Below are 23,050 nucleotides of genomic sequence, written 5' to 3' on the forward strand. Positions count from 1 at the left end.
TCGCCATCGCCATACTGGCGTATCACCTGTCGTGATGGTATGGGGTGCCATTGGTTACACGTCTCGGTCACCTCTTGTTCGCATTGACGGCACCTTGAACAGTGAACGTTACATTTGAGATGTGTTACAACTCGTGGCTCTACCCTTCATTCGATTCCTGCGAAACCCTACATTTCAGCAGTATAATGCACGGCCGCATGTAGCAGGTCCTCTACGGGCCTTTCTGGATACAGAAAATGTTCGACTGCTGCCCTGGCCAGCACATTCTCCAGATCTCTCACCAACTGAAAACGTCTGGTCAACGGTGGCCAAGTAACTGGCTCGTCACAATAAGCCAGTCACTACTCTTGATGAACCGTGGTATCGTGTTGAAGCTGCATGGGCAGCTGTACCTGTACCTGTACACGCCATCCAAGCTCTGTTTGACTCAATGCCCAGGCGTATCAAGGCCGTTATTACGGTCAGAGGTGGTTGTTCTAGGTACTGATTTGTCAGGATCTATGCACCCAAATCACGTGAAAATGTAACCACATGTCAGTATAATATATTTGTCCAATGAATACCCGTTTTTCATCTGCATTTCTTCTTGGTGTAGCAACTTTAATGGCCAGTTGTGAATTTGGCAGGCCAGCTAATAATTTCTCTTCCTACTCCACTAGCAAATAGAGGGAGGGAAAAGTAATTATCTGAGAAGAATGAGATTTTCACTCTGGAGTGAAGTGTGTGTTGATATGAAACTTCCTGGCAGATTAAAATCTGTGTGAGACCGAGACTCGAACTCGGGACCTTTGGCTTTCGCGGGCGATCGCTCCATTGTTCTCATTTTGTTCTATATTGTTCGTTGAATTTGTTCGGGGCGGACGTTCTATGACGCCCGTTCAGGCTCTTCCTTGATCCATTCACTCAGTTTTTCTTTAATTACAGAGGGCAGTTAACCCTCTGACCGCCTACGCCGAGGTACTGTGCCGGCGTCAACTGAGCTATCCAAGCACGACTCACGACCCGTCCTTACCTTCCAAACTCCACAGAAGCTCTCTTGCGAGTTCGAGTCTCGGCCCGCGCACACAGTTTTCATCTCCCAGGAAGTTTCAATTGTCTACATGCTTCCACATGAGCCCTAATTTCTCTTATCTTCGTGGTTCTTACGCGAAATTTACTTTGGCGGCAGTTCAATCTTTTTGCGGTCAGCTTCAAATTCTGGTACTCTATATTTTCCCGATAACTTCTTGATTTGTGTGGTCTTGTTGTACGTAATTGCGTTACAATTCTTGAGGGTGTTTTTGTTCTGTCGTTGCAACTACAAAAATACGGCTTTTTTGCCAGATGCGTTTCGCTTTATTGAGGTAAAGCGTCATCAATGGTCAGTAATTACGTTATTTAGATCTGAAAGCAATTCAAAATGTAAGTAACTTAATTACATACCACTGATGACGCTTTACTTCAAAAAAGCGAACGCCTTCATGAATACAACACGCATTTTGTAGTTGCAACGACAGAACAAAACATTCTCAAGAATTTTGCAACAAAGTTTCACGGAAAGAATGTAGTCTTCCATCCAGGGATTCCCACTCGAGTTGGCCCCGGTTGGGAAACGTGTGACGCAATCCAATTCATGTTTTCAGCAGCTACTTTTTGATTCGAAATACCTCTCTTGAGTTAAGACGCCAAAAGTACAGAAGACCTGTCCTGTAACCTCCCAACAAGAAGTCATAAGATGCAGGATCAGGACGTATTTGGCGATTTAAATTTCCAATTAATCCAATCTTGGTTTTCCGTGATCGAGCGTTTACTTATTTTGCTGTTTATGACCTTGCCTGGATATTCATCTCAAAAATAGTTCAAATGGCTCTGAGCACTATGGGACTCAACTGCCGTGGTCATCAGTCCCCTAGAACTTAGAACTACTTAAACCTAACCAACCTAAGGACATCACACACATCCACGCCCGAGGCAGGATTCGAACCTGGGACCGTAGCAGTCGCACGGTTCCGGACTGCGCGCCTAGAACCGCAAGACCACCGCGGCCGGCATACTCATCTCGTTAGCACGATATCGTTATCAAACGTTAAAGGCTGAAGCTATGCCACTTAAGACGCCCGCTAAACCCGCAGGGCCGAATAGGTGATTAGGATTGTGGAAAGGTGTCGGTCAGATTCACTCAAAATTGTAATTTATAATAATTTAGTAACAACTTTAAATCAAAACGGCACATAGCCAATTCTGTAGGCCTACGAGTCTCAAAAAGGCAATTATTTCACGGCTGAGGGGCTCAAAACAACAAGAAATCTTAAAAGTAAAAAAAAAAAAAAAAAAAAAAAAAAAAAAAAACAATAGAAAAGGTAGTTGAAATAGCAAATAAAATAATTAAAGTATATATGGTATCACAACTAGGCTGGAAAGCCTCAAGGCAAAAGTAGATAGAACAAACATACGCAAAGTGCAAAAGAAGCGGCTGAGGGCCACAAATAAATTTGAAAATTTTAAAATATATTACCATAATCTTTTAAGGCAGAAGGCCTCAACGTTTTTGCTTAAAGGGTAATTTCAATAATGAGGTTTTATGCGGCTTAAGGCTCACAATTGGTTTTTCAGAGTTTAAAATACATAAAGCCCAGTAAAAACAAGAATTTTTAAATCATTGGCTATAGATAATTAACAGAGGATTAAACACCGGTGAGAAGGACAATAAAGGAAACGGCACTCAGAAGCCTCCAGGGAGGTCGGTCTGCCCTCGTTCACTTAGGTGAGACAGGTGGTGAGCCCAACTACACTTGATCCGTCTGAAACCAACCAGGGGACAGCCATGGACCGACCGACACAACGACTTGCTTGCCACCAATCAGTACGTGAGAACTCAAACACAAAAGGTTACGAACGTAATTATCCGCAATGAAACATGTATTAGCTGTCAAAATTACACAACCTGTTGGACAGCGACAACAGGTGAGGAAAGGACGCTGCCTGAAATTACGTCAGTAGCCAGGGCAGGTAACCAGAACAGTAACGGCCACAAGGCAGAAAATCCCCCTGGTGCACTCGAATTGTAGTCCGCCAATACAGTTAATTGCACCGCATGGCGGCTAAATTTCAGCAATAGATACACTCGGTGTTGCTCACAGGGAAACCTCCACAACAGCGAACCACCGAAACGAACCACAACATGAATACTTGTGGCTTGGGTAGTTGAAAGCACTACTCAACTTCGACGTCCTGGGTCGGTGAACAACGAAGCTCGTAACGATGGGACAGCTCCACACTGCGCAGGGACCCAGCCGACCGCATCGCACGGAGATAACTTTCCTGGTCCGCAGCAACCGACCGGCTCCCTCAGAATGCCGACAACATCTAAAATATTCGTCAGTGGAAATAACGCCTACTACACACACAACCTGACAAACACTTGCACGAAGACCTGAACGATACCCAACAGTAACTAAGCACGCACGAAGACAAATCGGGAGTCGATGCACACACACGCAGCCGACGCATGAACGATCGGCAAGCCAAACGCGTCGTCGGCTAGGACGACTGGCCGACGATCCACCAAGACCGTGGCCAGGCTCTATTGATGCTTGGCGGCAAAGCTCGACCCAGACCTCACTGCTGCTCCAGCCCGACTGCACTAGTGCCGCATTGCAACTCGCCGACTGGCAGGTCCTGATTGCGCTCCAGACGCGTTCCAATTGACTGGCAGCCCGAACTCGCGACCCGAACTCCCTTACGACAGACAACGAGCCGGAAGTAATAGCAGTCGAGCAAAGATACCACGAGAGGGGATGTATCGATACGCGCAGTTAGCACCGGTCACGGTCAGGCAAAGCAGCAACTCGGCGACTGTAGTAATTTAAATTAACGTAGTGACGTGGAAGTACGTTAAAAACAGGGTGTAAAATACTTGATGGCGGGAACACGAGCCACACACGGCTCACCACTGAACCGAAATTAAGGACTGTGGCTTAAGGTGTTGACGATAAAAGTACAACTGAGGCTCCAAAACATTCGCTGCGACACTGAATGCCGTTGTCGTCACATGACGCAGTAATGAAAGTATACAAAAGCGGGGAAGAGGCGAATGGGTACTCATTATTTAGCCCACGCAGGCCCCAATGGCGAAATACGCTTACAAGAACTACTTTGGCAAAGAGCAGACCGTTACGTCCAATCACCTGAGAAAGAGCAGGTGTTGGACTTTCTTGTCTCATCATATACTGCAACGCTACGTAGGCGCAAGTATTTAGAGCCCGATGTTCAGTACAAACTGTTGAACGTGGGGCAGACAAGTAGACAACAATGTTGACTCAACGATATTATCCATTACGATTTCAGTGGGCACTTCATCATCTAAATTGGATTGTTGATCAATGAAAACGTGTCGTCTGTTCCGATGAGTCACATTTCTTGTTACAAAGCTCGATGGCGTGTCCGGATTCACCGTCACGAAGGCGAATGGCTGCTCGAAGTACGCACCGCGCCACCGACGCAGGCAGATGTGGATATTATTGTACTACCGGGGTATTCACCTGTGGTAATAACTGAAGGCACGGCGATAGCTGTCGACTACGCGGACGTTGTTGTGTCACTTGCAACCCTTCATGCTTGATGTCCTCCCCTACTTTAAAGACAGGGAAACTGATCTTGTAAAAAAGCCTGAATCATATCAGAAAGTTTTGAGAAACTTGACAGTGATTTCGCTTGGGCACCAAATTCGCCTGATCTGAACCCAACATGCATCTGGGACGCTACTGGACGCCATCTCCGCACCCACAAACCACCGACTCAGGAATTGCGTAGTTAGATATCTGGTGCCACATACGAGGGACGTTTGAATAGTCCGTGCAGAGTACGACAGATGGCACCACCGGCGCGTATCGAGGTCATGTTTAGTTAGTAGCATCTTTGTAAGGAACGCACACCAAGTTTCAGCCATATTGGTTTATTTCTTTGGCATTCGTGTGAATGAAGAAAGTCGAGTGATTGTCAAAAAATGAAAGACAAAACGCCTCAAGAGACAAAAGAGAATCTTGATAAACATTACGGCGACTCCGCGCCTTCGGTTAGAACAGTTTATAAGTGGTTTCAAAATTTTTTGGGTTGCCATATGGGCACAACTGATGCTGAACGTTCTGGACACCCTGTGGAGGTTACGACTTCAGAAATCATTGATAAAATCCATGATATGGTGATGGATGACAGAAGAGTTAAGGTGCGTGAGATTGCTAGTGCGGTGGGCATCTCGAATGAAGGGCTACGTAATATTTTGCATAAACCTTTGGACATGAGAAAGCTATCTGCAAGATGGCTTCCGCGATTGCTTACCCTTGACCAAAACCGGAATCGTGTGAAGTGTTGCAAGGATGGTTTGCAGCTGTTCAGGAATAATCCGCAGGACTTTAAGCGTCGTTTAGTCACTGTGGATGAAACACGGATACATTACTATACTCCTGAGACCAAAAAACAATCTAAACGATGGGTTACCAAGAGAGGATCTGCACCAAAAAAGGCGAAGACCATACCTTCGGCCGGAAAGGTTATGGCGACTGTCTTTTGGGATTCGCAAGGAATAATCCTCATCGACTATCTGGAAAAGGGTAAAACTATTACAGGTGCATATTAGTCATCGTTACTGGACTGTTTGAAAACCGAGTTGCAAGAAAAACGCCGGCAATTGGACCGCAAAAAGGTCCGTTTCCATCACGACGCTGCACCAGCACACACCTCAGCAGTTGTGGTCGCAATATTAATGGAAAAAGAATTCCAACTCCCCCCTATTCTCCAGACTTGGCTCCCTTGGACTACTATTTGTTCCCCAATTTGAAAAAATTGCCGGCGGGACAAAGATTTTATTCAAACGAGCAGGTGACTGCAACAACTAAGAGCTATTTGGCAGACTTGGACAGTTCCTATCATTCGGAAGGGATCAACAAATTAGAACAGCGTTGGACAAAGTGTGTAAGTCTAAAAGGAGACTATGTCGGAAAATAAAAAAAAGGTTTACCCGAAATACGTAAGTAGTTTTTATTTTTGCACGGACTTTTCAAACGCCCCTCGTACGTTCGTAATCCTACCAACGACTTGTGTGAATGCATAGTTTCATGCCAACACCTAATGATAAAATTCGAGCTTCCAGCCCGTCAAACGGTTAAACGCTCACCAGCTTCCGGACGATTGTTCCTCGGCCATTGTAAAGTGATGACTGTTGCATGGTTGCCGGTGCCGTCCTTAAACAACCGTGCTACAGCCTGTGACGACACTTGCCATTTAGGGTAATGTTTGGTTGCAAGACCGCTGCGCTCGCTTTAAAGTGCCGATGGCGGAATCCTAAACTGTGCTTAGGTGCAGACCGCAGTCTTTATGGAGGGTTTTGTCAGAAATTTTTATCTCGACCGCTTCTACACTCTAAGAGAGAGAAAAAAGATGTGATATATACATGCAGACAAACAAATGATTGCAATTTCAACCGGACGAGGTGGCCGAGTGGTTCTAGGCGCTTCAGTCCGGAACCGCGCTGCTACCACGGTCCCTAAATCTAGGGAACTGATGACCTCGGATGGTAAGTCCCATAGTGCTCAGAGCCATTTGAACCATTGTTTTGCAGACCTCAACCATCCGATACTAGGGTGTTCACTCTGTGACAGGCAACACCATAAGAACCTTAAGGCCTTGATCAGAACACTTCCTCAACCTACATCTGTGAGGGACTTGTTTCGATAGCTGACCACAACGGACTATGTCAGTATTTCCCGACTTCTGTAAGAGGCAGATATTCAGTTGAAAGTCAGACCCAAATCTTCCAGCGTAATAGGTTGTGATAAAGGGTGTTTAAAAATGACCGGTATATTTGAAACGGCAATAAAAACTAAACGAGCAGCGATAGAAATACACCGTTTGTTGCAATATGCTTGGGACAACAGTACATTTTCAGGCAGACAAACTTTCGAAATTACAGTACTAACAATTGTCAACAACAGACGGCACTGCGGTCTGGGAAGCTCTATAGTACGATATTTTCCACATATCCACCATGCGTAGCAATAATATGGCGTAGTCTCTGAATTAAATTGCCCGAAACCTTTGACAACGTGTCTGGCGGAATGGCTTCACATGCAGGTGAGATGTACTGCTTCAGCTGTTCAATTGTTTCTGGATTCTGGCGGTACACCTTGTCTTTCAAGTGTCCCCACAGAAAGAAGTCACAGGGGTTCATGTCTGGCGAATAGGGAGGCCAATCCACGCCGCCTCCTGTATGTTTCGGATAGCCCAAAGCAATCACACGATCATCGAAATATTCATTCAGGGAATTAAAGACGTCGGCCGTGCGATGTGGCCGGGCACCATCTTGCATAAACCACGAGGTGTTCGCAGTGTCGTCTAAGGCAGTTTGTACAGCCACAAATTCACGAAGAATGCCCAGATAGCGTGATGCAGTAACCGTTTCGGATCTGAAAAATGGGCCAATGATTCCTTTGGAAGAAATGGCGGCCCAGACCAGTACTTTTTGAGGATGCAGGGACGATGGGAGTGCAACATGGGGCTTTTCGGTTCCCCATATGCGCCAGTTCTGTTTATTGACGAAGCCGTCCAGGTAAAAATAAGCTTCGTCAGTAAACCAAATGCTGCCCACATGCATATCGCCGTCATCAATCCTGTGCACTATATCGTTAGCGAATGTCTCTCGTGCAGCAATGGTAGCGGCGTTGAGGGGTTGCCATGTTTGAATTTTGTATGGATAGAGGTGTAAACTCTGGCGCATGAGACGATACGTGGACGTTGGCGTCATTTGGACCGCAGCTGCAACACGGCGAACGGAAACCCGAGGCCGCTGTTGGATCACCTGCTGCACTAGCTGCGCGTTGCCCTCTGTGGTTGCCGTACGCGGTCGCCCTACCTTTCCAGCACGTTCATCCGTCACGTTCCCAGTCCGCTGAAATTTTTCAAACAGATCCTTTATTGTATCGCTTTTCGGTCCTTTGTTTACATTAAACCTCCGTTGAAAACTGCGTCTTGTTGCAACAACACTGTGTTCTAGGCGGTGGAATTCCAACACCAGAAAAATCCTCTGTTCTAAGGAATAAACCATGTTGTCCACAGCACACTTGCACGTTGTGAACAGCACACGCCTACAGCAGAAAGACGACATACAGAATGGCGCACCCATAGACTGTGTTGTCTTCTATATCTTTCACATCACTTGCTGCGCCATCTGTTGTTGAAAATTGTAACTACTGTAATTTCGAAAGTTTGTCCGCTTGAAAATGTACTGTTGTCCCAAGCATATTGCAACAAACGGTGTATTTCTATCGCTGCTCGTTTAGTTTTTATTGCCGTTTCAAATATACCGGTTATTTTTGAAACACCCTGTATGTGGACTGTGTTGAGTGTGTGAATGTTCAAAGTGTACCATGGAGTTAACTTGGAATTAATGTAATTTCTAATATCTACGCTGTATATATGATATTGTATACCAAATCTGTAATTACTCACTTCTCTGGATAAAAGGTTAATGCTAAAGGTTAATAAATTTAAAAAAATCAGCATACTCCTCGTTTCTGCAATGATGCATGTTACCACCAACACTCGTACCACGTCACTGACGCTCAGCAAACAAGTGACATGAGTGGCACTCTTACTGTCGTAACCACTCAGTTTACAACTTCGCGTCTCGAATATGTAAACAAAGACCACACCACAGACTGGCACGCGATATTTAAACAGAATCACATCAGTAGTGACTGGTAAAGTCCCAAATATCTCGCAAACGGTTCGCCTGCGGATCTGTGTTTACTGATACCTTTTTGCTTCTAGTGTCGTGTGTTTTCAACTGTATGCGTTTGCGGCATTGATTATGATACACCCTGTCTTTAGAATATTTTACTGTGTACACAGTAAAACTTACTATGTCATATTACTTTAAGTCAAAGTCTTAACTCTGTATAGCTAAGACAGCTGTATGTTACCTAAAGCCGGAATAAATAAATTGACATGAAATAGTTGAGGAATGTAATGCTGAATGTAAATGGAAAGCGAACTTTTTAAAAACCATTTAACGTGGAGACTACAGAGATATAGAAAAAATCGTATGAAATGTGGAAGTATTAAAAATAAAAGGGAGGAAAGGTGTCAAAAAAGAGGGAAGGGAAATGTTAATGGTATAGCCGCTAAAACACTCAACATTGTTAACTTCTTACTGTAAGCAGCAGCAGAAAGTAAAACTTAGGAAGATTAGAATATGTAACGCGATATTCAGTTGTTGGGTATGGCGGACTGATGACATGAAATATTTCTCACAAGGTAGGGAAAGCCGGAGGATGACGGCAGACTCGTTGAAAGAATATAAAGTCAAAAGAAGACAAAAAATGGAGCGAGACCGCAACTGGTAACGAAATTTGTACCTGATTCAGAAATAAGTAATCAGTTCACCGGAAAATGGTTGTGGAAAACCATATCGAACAGCAATGGGATAGGACGATGTAGATGCCAAAGTCCGCAACCAGAGCGAGCTGGTTTTTTTCCCCGTACATCACAAGCTAATGCTCAACAGGCTGCGTTACGTGAGCACATGTATAATTCACAACACGCACGCCGTGTAGAGACAGTTTTCCCTCTGTGCCTGTCTGAGTTGGAGCTTTGCGCACTCACGCTTGCTTGACACGTGGCGGAGAGGACTGCAGTAGTTGCTATGTCGACGTAGCAACGTCAGGCAGGTAATCAAGGCAGGAAAGCTATACGTAAGTGAAAACGTGTCATCTGTCGCTAACAAAGCGAAGCGTGAAAATATTGTACAGAACGGAGTGTCATCGATTGCAGACATCGAAAAGGCAGTGGTGATGTTGAAAGATACGTCAGAGCGAACAACATTACAGGATCGCTTGACATCAGAAAGAGAATTAACAGCCGGCCGAGGTTGCCGAGCGGTTCTGGGCGCTTCAGTCTGGAGCCGCGCGACCGCTACGGTCGCAGTTTCGGATCCTGCCTCGGGCATGGATGTGTGTGTTGTCCTTAGGTTAGTTAGGTTTATGTAGTTTTAAGTTCTAGGGGACTGATTACAGCTGTGGTCCCATAGTGCTCAGAGCCATTAGAACCATTAGAGAATTGACAGTCGAGAAATTTGGACGACACGGAAAAAATTTGGATGGAAAATAATGATGGTCTGTTCATCAAATTAACAATGTATACAAGTGTCTTACTCCAACCCCTGGATTCGAACTCAGATGTATGAAACGTCATATCTCCTCAACTATGCGTCATACACTGATATAATTTTGCAGGTGTATTCAGTGGTATTCGCAGATACTATCTGCAAAATGTGTTTCGAATGGATTTTGTAGAAATAATCAATAAATCATTTCTGATGTCTTAGTTCTACTGTACAGATAGCCAAAGCGCTGTACGCGATAACCTTTTTTTCTGTCACCATTTTGTGCGTGTGTGGGGGAGTGTCAGTGAGAAAAAGGTATTGACGAATCACTAAACTGACGCTATCAGTTTACGCGTCACCTATAATCAAGAAGTGTCATGCTAACTCGGAATGAATGAATCTGTGTCGGAAGGAAGTAACCTCACTGAAAATGAAGAAGAATTGCAGGATGTGTTGAATAGAATGTACGGTATAATGAGTGGAAAATATGGATTGAGAGAAAAGCGAAGAAAGAGGAAAGTAATAATGACTGGCAGAAACGACATTAGCGATAAACTTAATATCAAGATTGGTGACCACTAAATAAACGAAGTTAAAGCATTCTGCCAGCTTGGAAGCACGACGGACGACGCAAAGATGGCATGAAAAGCAGACCAACACAGGCAAAGTGGCTGGTCAATAGAATATTTGCATCAAACGTGCACTATAGCTTGAGGAAGAAATTTATGAGAATGTACATTTGTAGCGCAGCCTTGTATGGTAGTGAACTATGGACTGTGGAAAATCGAAACAGGAGGGAAGCGAAACGTTTGAAATGCTGTGGTTTCGAAGGATGTTGAAAATTTCGTGGACCAGTAAGATAAGGAATGAGGAGGTTCTCCGGAGAATACACAAGAAGAAGGGTAGGCCATGTATGAAATAAGGTATTAAGCGTAAACTAAATATGTATAATATTAATGAAAAATGAAGAAAACAAAACGTTATGGAAACATCACCTACAGTCTAGGGACGGTCCCACGTGAGGCCATACTGTAACAGCCAAAAGGAAGAACGGACGTAAGAAAACACAGAACAAGGTGGCAGTGAAAAGACGCAACAGGCACAGGTGCCCAAACCTTGAAGTGTAGAAGAAGACGAAGAAGAAAAAGAAGAAGAAAAGGGACAAAAGAAAATAACCACAGCCGGCCGGAGTGGCCGAGCGGTTCTAGGCGCTTCGGTCTGGAACCGCGCTACCAATACGGTCGCAGGTTCAAATCATGGCTCGGGCACAGATGTGTGTGATGTCCTTAGGTTAGGCTGTGTTACGGCAATTCTCAGTAACTGACCCTCCCGTAGGTAAGAAACGATGGGCGCAGCAGAAGACCAATACGGTCGCAGGTTCAAATCATGGCTCGGGCATGGATGTACGGTCGCAGGTTCAAATCCTGGCTCGGGCACAGATGTGTGTGATGTCCTTAGGTTAGTTAGGTTTAAGTGGTTCTAAGTTCTACGGGACTGATGACCTCAGATGCTAAGTCCCATAGTGCTCAGAGCCATATGGGCAAAATAACCACATGTTAGAATTATCACCTGAAATTTTATGTAACGATTGGAAGGGACTTGAAACCTTGCATGACTTAAATAAGACTGTATGTTAATCCCAAGAGCTGTGTAAAGTTGAGTGGACGAACAAGGAGGGACGAACCCAGACCTTACACTTCCCACGTTAATCTCGACTGTAAAAAAAAAAAAAAAAAAAAAAAAAAAAAAAAAAAAAAAAAAAAAACCAATCGCGGAAAGAAACCTATCGTGGACGAGGAAGGATGGAAGAACCCAGACCTTATACTTCCCAGTTTAATCACGACTGCAAAAAACGTATTGCGGAAAGAAATGTTTTGCTGTACAATGTGAAAATCCAGCGCAGGCATGCGAGCCAGCAACTATCTCACAATAACGCAGAAAGAAGTCATTTAAATAGACCTGGTACCATATCTATAGCTTTCTGCACTACTAGGTAGAATCGACACTTGGACATCACTGCAGCAAGCGAAAGGCTAGAGCGCAGAGAGGAGAGTGTCACTTTCCGACTCCACGAAACGAAAATGTTCAAATGTGTGTGAAATGTTATGGGACTTAACTGCTAAGGTCATCAGTCCCTAAGCTGACACACTACTCCAGCTAAATTATCCTAAGGACAAACACACACACCCATGCCCGAGGGAGGACTCGAACCTCCGCCGGGGCCAGCCGCACAGTCGATGACTCCAGTCACGAACCGATTCTGACGTCGAACTTCCGTGTTGGCCCAGTCCCGTCAATGCTCGGAAGATTTGGTAAGTCGCAACTGTTTCCACCCAGAGATGCCCTCCGCAGCAGACGGACAAGTGAATACATATCTCTGAGATACGTGCGCGCGAATATGCGGCGTAAAAGACGTATGTGAAAAAATGGTTCAAATGGCTCTAAGTACTACGGGACTTAACATCTGAGGCCATCCGTCCCCTAGACTTAGAACTACTGAAACCTAACGACATCACACACATCCGTACCCGAGGCAGGATTCGAACCTGCGACCGTAGCAGCAGCGCGGTTCCGGACTCGAGCGCCTAGAACCGCTCGGTCACCAAGGCCGGCTACGTATAACAGCAGACACCTTTCAGTACGAGTAAGTGGAACGACGTAGTGCGTCACTTTCCTAAGACTATGATAGATTCACATGCTGCACAAATATACGATATTAATGTGGAGTGCGATAATGCATTCCGGAAGCAAAAATGTCTGGAGTGGCACGCAGCAAGGAGCGCGCCTCGGCTGGTGAGTGGATCAGGTGCCAAGTGCAGCGCGGGGGGCGCAGGGGGGGGGGGGGGGGGGGTGCTTTGTGCGGCTGAGAGGCTCTCGTGACAGCCAGCCGTCCTTCAAGGGCTCGACGCCGCCGCGGGTCGAAGCTAACGTCATTGCCGGAGCGGTCGTTAATATTTAAATTGAGTCGCCGCATTAACATCTATCGGAGTAGGCGGGCAGGGGCGGGCGCTGGACTCTGGACACTGCTATACGTCGGCCAGGGGCGCGCGGCCGTTTCTCGCCGACCTGTCAGGTCGCGTCGCCGGGGCGTCAGTAGCTGGCGTACGACACAGTGGCTGCCGTTCACCGGCGATCAATCACTTTATTCCTGTACGCGCGACTAGAATGGGAGCGGCTCCTTGTGCTCGCCCATCGTTTCTTACCTACTGGAGGCTCAGTTCTGAGAATTGCCGTAACACAGCCTTCTAACGACAGGTATATACACGACAAGAATACGTAATTTAAATGACGTGCTATTTTCGATCTGACTGTTTGGCAACGCTTGCGTTTGCTCAGTTGTCGTCTTGAAGAATTACGGTTAGTGAAAATGAACCGCTTACCGTCAAATATCACTTTCTCATCGTCAAAGCATGGGAAAGTGGTTTAGAGGGATTTCCCAAATTGCGTACAATTTTCCCTCGGTGAAAGGTGCGCGATGCATTGACAACTCGGCAAGTAGTCGGAAAGTTCTAGGAAAGTAGTGCTGTTGCTAATTTCAAGACCCCAAAGCGACACCGTACCGGCCGTTCTACTGAAAATGTTGCCTCTCAGTAAATAAGATCAAATGGTTCAAATGTCTCTGAGCACTATGGGACTTAAGTTCTAAGATCATCTGCCCCCTAGAGCTTAGAACTACTTAAACCTGACTAACCTAAGGACATCACAGACATCCATTCCCGAGGCAGGATTCGAACCTGCGGCCGTAGCGGTCGAGCGCTTCCAGACTGTAGCGCCTAGAACCGCTCGGCCAACCTGGCCGGCTAGAAAATAAGAGGGTAAGTCCTCCATCACGGAAACAGAACGTTATATGCAGCATCGAGCAGCGAATTCTGAGAAAAGGCTTTCTTCTACGCGCTTACAAAATTCAAAAGACGCAATAATTACTGCCATCCTACCGTCAGTAGCAGTGTGATTTCACTGATTAGATACTGGAAAACAAAAATAGGTATGATAATTTTTCGAGTAACGTCACCTTTAACGATGGGGCACATTCCCAGCTGGATGGATGTGTCAGCTAGAATAACTGTCAGATTTCGGGCGACGACTATTCTTTCATAATTCTTCAACAGTCAATGCAACCACATCGAGCCACTGTTTGGTATAGATTTTAGGCGGGTGGACTGAGAATTCAGTTGGTAATAAGTGACGGTGAGTGGTATACAATAGCGCTCCAATTGGAGGGGATGGGCCTTGAAACCAAGTAGTCCAAAAAAGACAGCCCCATCTGGCATACCATGGACGAATCACGAGCATTGTTGCACGAAAAGTTTCCGGATTTTCGCATCTCACATCATGGAGACCAGAAGTTGATGATGGTGATGATATCTGGTTTGTAAAACGCTCAACTACTCGGTTATCAGGGCCCGTACGAATTCCCAATCTTCCCACAATACAGTCGCGCCATTCCTCCGGAATAATGATGAAATAAAGAGGACAACACAAACAGAGAAAGTTCTCGACCAGTTAGGGAATCGAAACTGGGACCCCGTGATCCAGAGACAGCAGCGCTAGCCAGAAAACACGAGCTACGGACGAAATTACAAGTCACCATCAAGACGTTACGATGCGACGTCATGTGACTATTCCGAAGGTGGTTACTTGGGGCCACCTGTTTACATCAACAAACCAAGAACGATCCCTGATTTAAAAGGAAAAAAATGAACGTATTATCACGGGAATCGATAGAGATCGAAAATGTCATCAAAATTTTATAAAATTGCTAAATGTTTGTCAACAATGTTTTATGGAGCATCTTCTCGATATCGTTTTCCATATATAACCGAAACATATACTGAAGCGTTTAAAATACAGGTTGATAGTTATTGAACTGTATGAAATAAAATCGTCATAGCTTCTGAACGGTTTGAGTTAGGACGTTCAAGTAGCACGGCTGACAGCGGAGCTTGTTGGGAATTAGTATGTGCATGTATGGTTTGGTTTACCGATGAAGCCCATTTCCATTTGGATGGATTCGTCAATGAGCAAAATTGGCTCTTTTGTGGGACTGAGAATCCGCATTTCGCGATCGAGACGTCTCTTCACTCTCAATGAGGAGTGCAATGTCCAGCCACGGAATAATCGGTGCGATATTCCTTGATGGCACGATGACTACGAACGGTATGTTAAGGATTTGGAGGATGATTTCATGCCCAGTATCCAATATGACCCTGATTTTGACAAGATGTGTTTCATGCACGACGGAGCTCGACCCGTCGAAGCAGGAGAGTGTTTATGTCCTGGAGGAGTAGTTTGGAACTGCGTTCTGGCTCCGGGGTAGCCAGATGTCACTGGCATGGACCGCAATTGGCCGCCATATTCTCCGGATCTGAACACATGCGACTCCTTCTTGTGGGGCTATATTAAAGAAAAGATGTACAGCAATACCCCAAAACCATTGCTGAGCTAAAACCACCTATTCAGGAGGTCATCGACGTCATAGATGTTCCGACACTTCAGCGGGTTATACAGAGTTTCGAGATTCGTCTGCGCCACATCATCGCTAATGATGGCAGGCATATCGAACATGTCATAACCTAAATTGGAATGTCCATAATGACGTTTATACGTTGAATAAAGTGGGTGCACGCCGTAGTTAGTAACTAAGTTAGTTTTTCTTGTTATAGTTCTGTAATTGTCACCCTGCAAAAGGATTTCAGTTAATATCTTTTATTCAGAAACAAAAATCGTGCATTCTTATTAGGACAGCCTTTACATAATACTGATAACGAATAACCATCCGAAATCAAAGGATTAATCTTATTTATGGATTCTTCCGTCGCTTCTTGATAGAACATTTCCATATTGCGGATTGAATAACACTTCGGCGGTTTTTTGTTCTACTGATTTTTATTTGTATGAACTAGTCTTCAGCTTATTAGGTCATCTTCAGATAACTACTGGCTATTGTTTACTAGGAGCTTATGTTCTTACGAACCAAAGATCCTGGACAAAGATACAACGCATTTACATACGATCTTTAGTTGTGGTATTGTCTTTAGAATTGTCAAATGGGGCTTTTGGCTTTTTGTTCTGTAAAACTGTTCTTTAACATAATAAATCACATTTTATGGTTTGTCAGTACCATGTATGACAACAAATAGAATTATTTAGAATAAAAATTATTACAAAATTACAATTTTTTGTATTTGTTGTGAGCACTTGCACTGGACACTAATTGTTGGTTATACAACAGCGATGTTATCTTTGGGGCTTACATTTTGTTATTAGAAAAACTGTGCATAAATAAATACCAAACATTACATTGTTACAGTTGGGTTACAGTCAGGAATGTAAACACATAAGGGATTTTACATTATATTGAGGTGTAACTTTGTTTACTATTCGGACACTTTGTGGTTAGTAACTGGTTAACTGTATTGTGTAAAGTTTAAGAGTGGTGATGTGCTCAGTGGCAATTGGTCATTTAGAACCAGCTGGGAATTTATGCGACTTACAAAATGAAACCCCCAAACAAAACATCGCTGTTGTACAACCAACAACTAGTGTCCAGTGCAGATGTTCACATCAAATACCAAAAAATTCTAATTTTGTAATAATGTGTATTCTAAATAATTCTAATTGTTGTCATACAAGGCACTGACAAACCATAAAATGTGATATATTACGTTAAAGAACAGTTTTACAGAACAAAAAGTCAAAAGACCCGTTTGACAATTCCAAAGACAATACCACAACTAAAGATCGTATGTAAGTGCGTTGTGTCTTAGTCCAGAATCTTTGGTTCGTAAGAACAGAAGCTCCTTCTAAACAATAGCCAGTAATTATCTGAAGATGGCCTAATAAGCCGGAAACTAGTTCATACAAATAAAAATCACTAGAACAGAAAAGCACCTAAGTGTTATTCAAAACTCAAAGGATTAACTTTAGCATTTGACTAGAATTAACTTTATTGTTCTTGCAATATTTTAATGCAGATGAAGTATATCTGGAGTTAATGAAAAGTCTAGGGAACTTTTAGTAAGGTTTTGAAAACCAGTCACAAGCCGCAAATCTCTCCTTGCTGGCAATGCCTGTTCTTGGAACTTTTATACTATAACAGGCAACTCCTCAGGGACATAAAAATAACGAATTCTAACGAGTTTCCTTTGAAAGTGTCTGTGTTGCCTACTTTATATGTCGAAAGCAAAGGGTTTTCAGGAAAATGATCATTGTCCGTCGACCATTACATACGCGGAATACACACACACACACACACACACACACACACACACACACACGTACACACACATGCATACATGCATGCGTGTGCAAAATTGATACTTGTGCAAAATTGAAGGACGAAAGTAACTTTCACATGATACTACACTGCTCTATGTTGGACGTACCTTCAGATGGTAAGAGGCGGGAACAAGTAATGCAACACGACAGTTTTGAGGTCCGGGTGTTATGTTGTTGGGGGGCATGTGTTGCATGGGCGCACTGATATCTGAAGATGATACACTCACCGGTCAAAGCTACTGCAAGAGTTTACTCCTTTCCCACGTGCCTCTTTTCAGGAGTGTATTTGGCCCTTACTCTTTTTAGGGGTAGCAATGGGCGGCAGCATCGAATAGCTCAGGTGGATCAGCTCTTGGAACGAGAGGATATTCGACGAAAGGAAAGACCTGTCAATTTCTGCACTTAAGTCCCATCGACGTCGCGTGGGATGGATTTGGGAGACGTACCGCAGAATGTCGACATTCACCAATGACCACTCAGCTGTTGTCAATCCCGCCCAAATTTTGCTAAGGTTGTTTCACATGCACTGCAGAAGTTCCGTTGGGATGCGCTCAGGCATCCTCCATATAGTCAGGATTTCTCCTCATACGACTTCCATATTTTTGGAGCCCTGTAGACAGACATTCATGGCTGTTGATATGCTTCGGACGAAGATGTGTACCCCTGGGTACAATGACGGTTCCGCAGGAAATGCAAACATTTTCCCTCGAAGGCACCGAGATCTTATCTCACAGTCGGATAAATGTTTTAGCAGCTATGGCCATTATTTCCGAAATAATTAACAATTTTTTTTATTTTTCTTCATCCGTCTCGTTTTCATTCGACTACGTTTTATACATATGTGTTTTATCTTTGTAGAGCGTTGTAAATGTGTGATAGTATTTTTACAAAGATAATATTATTATTAGTTACACTATAACTACCTGGAATATTACAGTCTTACATGGCAGATACTCGATAAAACGTATATACATATACAGCTTGACAAACATTAACTTCCTTATATTCCAGTGACAGGTAGTGTATGAAAGTGATTCTATCGTGTAAAAACGAACAATATTAAAAACAAGTTTTAGTCCGCTCTTTATATGTTACATTTACATCGGTATACTCAGCGTACGGGCCTTCCTTGACATACGGTTTAAATGAAACGTATATACGAGAAAACACAATGACATAGTCTCTTGCTGTATAAAGGCCCCAGTTTTCTAATCACAGCTATATATAACGTAACAATACAGTGCATCATATTGTAAAAGCACAGTAGTAGGTAAAATCAGTTTCAGTCTTATATTTTCTCTTGTAGTTAAGAAATACAATTTCTAATAACACCTTCACACTGTAGTCGAAATACAAATATATATATATATATATATATATATATATATATATATATATATATATATGTATAGCAGTAGTGCGTACTGCGAAAATTTATAAAACCACGTTGCATATAGTGTATATTTACATCTGTAAAATTCAACCGAAATCCTGAAACCAAGACCGTGGGACATTGGAAAATGGTGAAGGAAGCAACACAATTAAACTGTGTCCTGATGCTAAAACAAGAGAACGATATTAGTATAATGAGGATCAATAATACGTGACATGATGAGCTTTAAACATCTCGATTGGCTCAGACTATTCATTTGAACGTTCATTTTACGGCTGTATACGGTGTGAGAACACGTTCCTAAACTGTTTGGATCTTTGATGTGGGTGAGTCAGTAAAGTATATTGTGAAACTTGATAAAAGGCAAAAAATAAACAATAAATGCACAACAAGGAAACAGCGAGGGCATAATAATCTGAGGGTAGTAGTAAAGATGAAGATAAAATTCCTGGGTCACAGCTAACTGCCAATTAGAAAGACGAACATTTTCGAAGCGAAAATACTAGACGAAAGAAGCGGAGGTAGCCCTGATGAATAACTCTTAAGTTAATAAGATCTGAAGAGGACTTTTTGATATTTTTATTTTATTTAATACTTATTTTCTTATCTCAATGTATTGACCATTCGTGTAGTATATTCCACGTCGTATAATCCACATACAGCCGCGCGGGGTAGCAGTGCCTGATAAGGTGTCTTGTAACGGTTCTCGCAGATCCCTCCGTCGGAGGTTCGAGTCATTCCTCGGGCATGGGTGTGTGTGTTGTCCTTAGGATAAGTTAGTTTAAGTTAGATTAAGTAGTCCGTAAGCCTAGGAACTGATGTCCTAAGGAGTTTGGTCCTATAGTCCCTACCAAAAATTTAAATTTTAATTTTAAAATCCACATACAAAGGTCAAATAACAGTTTCGATCAAAAGCACACAAGTGTAAAAGAATAGGCACGACAAATGCAAACTAAAATATAAGCCTATTATGACCCCATTACCAGTCTAACCTTCTCCAAAACTAACCTAGGGTAAGAACGGTTCATGCCATTGTCATTGGTTAACAACAGATGGTTCCAGGCAAGCAGTGTAGCACCTCTCTCAGGAGCTAGCGAACACGATGAGCATTTCAAGTTCCGTCCGTCAAATCAGAAGACAATGTACTGACTCATAAATGCTAAAAAGCCACGAAATTCTAGTTAGATCCCATCGATTGTGTGCCAGTGGTATCAACTTCACGACGTTATAAATATCACGTACGAAATCTTACAAAACACGAAACAAACAAATCAACCAAAAGTTAGATGTGTATCTCCGTTTCATCTGAAGATATCTAAGAAGTCGCAGTAACGTCTCCGTCGTCTGATCTCTAGTGCTTGCTGCTGCTCCTCCTACCTCACCAGTTGCTGCTGCAACGCTGTCTTTGGGCTGCCTACAGCTCTGTTTTCTGAGAACACAGCAAATTTCCTGTGGGAAAATCCATCTCCCAGCCTTTCCAGCACCAAACACAATTCCACGTTGTATAGAACACTGTAAACGTTGGTACCACTAATCAGGTCTTTAATATCGTCTGTAACACTTCTTCATCACCCACGCACCTTCCGTCCATTCTCCTATTTATCCTACACAAGTACCTGAAATATTGTCCATGTCAAGAAATTTACTAACCCACTGACTTCTGCAGCATCCTTGTTATGCGTCTATCACTAACATTCGGAAGGAGCTCATGGATCATTCTATCCGTCATAGCGTTGCCCCACTCTCCTTTAAGCCACCAACTTGCTACCGATCCTGTAACCTGTAACATGTAATCGAATGCATGCGATCAAGGCCGGCCGGGGTGGCCAAGCGGTTCTAGGCGCTACAGCCTGGAACAGCGCGACCGCTACGGTCGCAGGTTCGAATCCTGCCTCGGGCATGGATGTGTGTGATGTCCTTAGGTTAGTTAGGTTTAAGTAGTTCTAGGGGACTGATGACCTTAGAAATTAAGTCTCATAGTGCTCAGAGCCATGCGGTCAAAAGTGCCCTACGAAGCCAGGTACTGCAGTCACCCGTTATCCTTAATCTATAGGGTATAGCCAAAGCATCACTAGGAACGTTCCTAGCGACTTAGTCTTGTATGGTCCCGTGATCCTCAAAAGCACACTCCTCGAGTTTTTCGTAACATCCTCGCCTGTCGTACGTTCGGCAAGCGGACGGTCCACGTATTCGCTCCAAAAGAGGTGATAGATGCCAATGTAGTGTCTTGCAACCGTCAATAGATGTTTGGAGGAAGTTTCTAATTCACGATATTTATGCTGGAGATCTTATCTTGACTTTATATGCATTGTCACACACATTTGCACTGTCTAAATTTAGGCTTTCATCGAGATGTAATCCCAAGTGCCGTGCTAAAGCCAGTCTCCATATTTATACGCCCTGTAGTTAAATCTTGGGGCCCTTGGGACGTGACAGTGTTAGTACACCGTTCACTAACACAAGCTCCGCGTCATGGTCGCGACAGGCCAGTTACTACCGACTGGCTGCTGTGCCATCCTCTGCCAGTTATAAGAAACCATTATTTTGACTATTTTTCGACTGTGACTGTCTCAAGAAACATGTAAAGTTTTTTAAAATTACCGTTACCAGTCACAAACTTTGTCAGCTATTGTATTATTTATTTAGCGACATGTTTCGAGGGTTATACCTCATCTTCAGGCTAAATGGCAATACAAAAATAACTTTACAATAAGGTCATGCTGATGTTACATAGTCTTTTCGTAAATGCTGTGGTTACCCTCCCACAGAAATCATTATGTCTCAACATCAAAGGCTTATCTGTGAATGTAGGCTTTCCCAGCGTATACTGCTGATGAAATCTTCTCTGGATTCCATCCGGGTAGCTGCGACGAAAATCCGCGACGTTTCGATGAGTGTCACTTTCATCATCTTCGCCAGATCTGGCGCGGATTTTCGACGCAGCTACCCGGATGGAAGCCCGAGAAGATTTCATCATCAAAGGCTTAATTATACTGAGAAAGTTTACCTCTTGTTCATATTTAACCATCTGAGGAATTTTCCTTCTTCTATTGTTTTAAAATGCAAAAATCAATATATAACTCACTCTTGTTCTTTTTCCTGTTAGAATTCCAGACGAGAAGGTTCTATTTTTTGTTGTAATAAATAATGATGAAATCACCACTAAATGCTTATAAATGCATTATGTTTTATTTAAAGTAGTGTAATCGTACCTTGCCCCAGTAATCCAAAAGACGTTCTACGTTTAATTCAGCCTGTTAATTAGTTGGAAGTGATCGGTTTGGTGACGCGCCCCATCGTCTTCCTATTTCAATGTACGTAATTCGAGCCTGCAATTTATCGTGTTAAAGAAGTCAGATCATTATTACAGTTATCATGCAAATCATTCCATGTATTCAAAAACTTAAGATAAAGCGCTTTTAAGTCACCAAACTTTTCCGCTTTCCAACAGCGACTCCTGTGCCTGATGATTCAGTTCCATAAAGATAACATGTATTTAATTAGTTCGAAACATTAGACGAAGCAGGGGAATTTTACTTCAGCTCATTATTTCTAAAGCCTACATTTTCACGATTTTATTAGTCGTCAATGTGATGCTGCCTGGTCTCGTGAATATTTTACTTCTGATTCTAAAACATCCAATTAAAAAAAAAAAAAAACCGCACCAGTCGGAACAAGGCAGTATTACACAATGTCATCAGTCTGATGCTTCATGGAGGGACATGAAATCAGCAAACCGGTCCTTTCAGCCGTTGTACAGAACATATACTTCATGCACGATGGAGTACCTCTTCATTTCAGTGTTAGGGTACGACAGCTTCTAAATAACAGATTCGGTGACAGATTGATAGGTAGAGATGAACCAATTGCTCGGCCTCCACACTCTCCGCAACTAAACCCACTGGATTTTTATTTGTGGAGGAATCTGAAACTTCTTGTGTATGGAACCCAAGATCAAGATGTTCAGAGTCTTCGTGACCGTATTATGGAAGGCTGCGGAACCGTACGCATTACTCCAAGGAGACATCAGCGCATCCGAGATTCAGTTGATACATGTATCAATGCCGATGGAGGACGCATTGGACGTCTGCTGTGAGAGAGACTGAAACATCCCATTAGAAAAATTTATAAATGACAATGCTGGAAAACCTCTACGTTATTTGATTTTCAAACTGCTGTCTGTACTCAGACATTTCTCTCTTTACTTATTCTGATCATCACTTAACTGACACACAATATTTTTA

At 43.4% G+C, this 23,050-nt stretch overlaps 1 protein-coding gene across 1 annotated transcript in view; it reads left to right on the plus strand.

Moving 5' to 3' along the window:
• Positions 1-12,888: 12,888 nt before the first annotated feature.
• LOC126267848 (nucleolar and coiled-body phosphoprotein 1-like) overlaps positions 12,889-23,050 on the plus strand; it is a 99,067-nt gene continuing 88,905 nt past the window's right edge. Inside the window, exon 1 of the mRNA XM_049973157.1 lies at positions 12,889-12,928. Coding sequence (XP_049829114.1) covers positions 12,889-12,928 — 40 coding nt within the window. The remainder of the gene's footprint in view (positions 12,929-23,050) is intronic.

This window comes from Schistocerca gregaria, chromosome 4 (assembly GCF_023897955.1).
Source record: "Schistocerca gregaria isolate iqSchGreg1 chromosome 4, iqSchGreg1.2, whole genome shotgun sequence".
Lineage (NCBI taxonomy): Eukaryota > Metazoa > Arthropoda > Insecta > Orthoptera > Acrididae > Schistocerca > Schistocerca gregaria.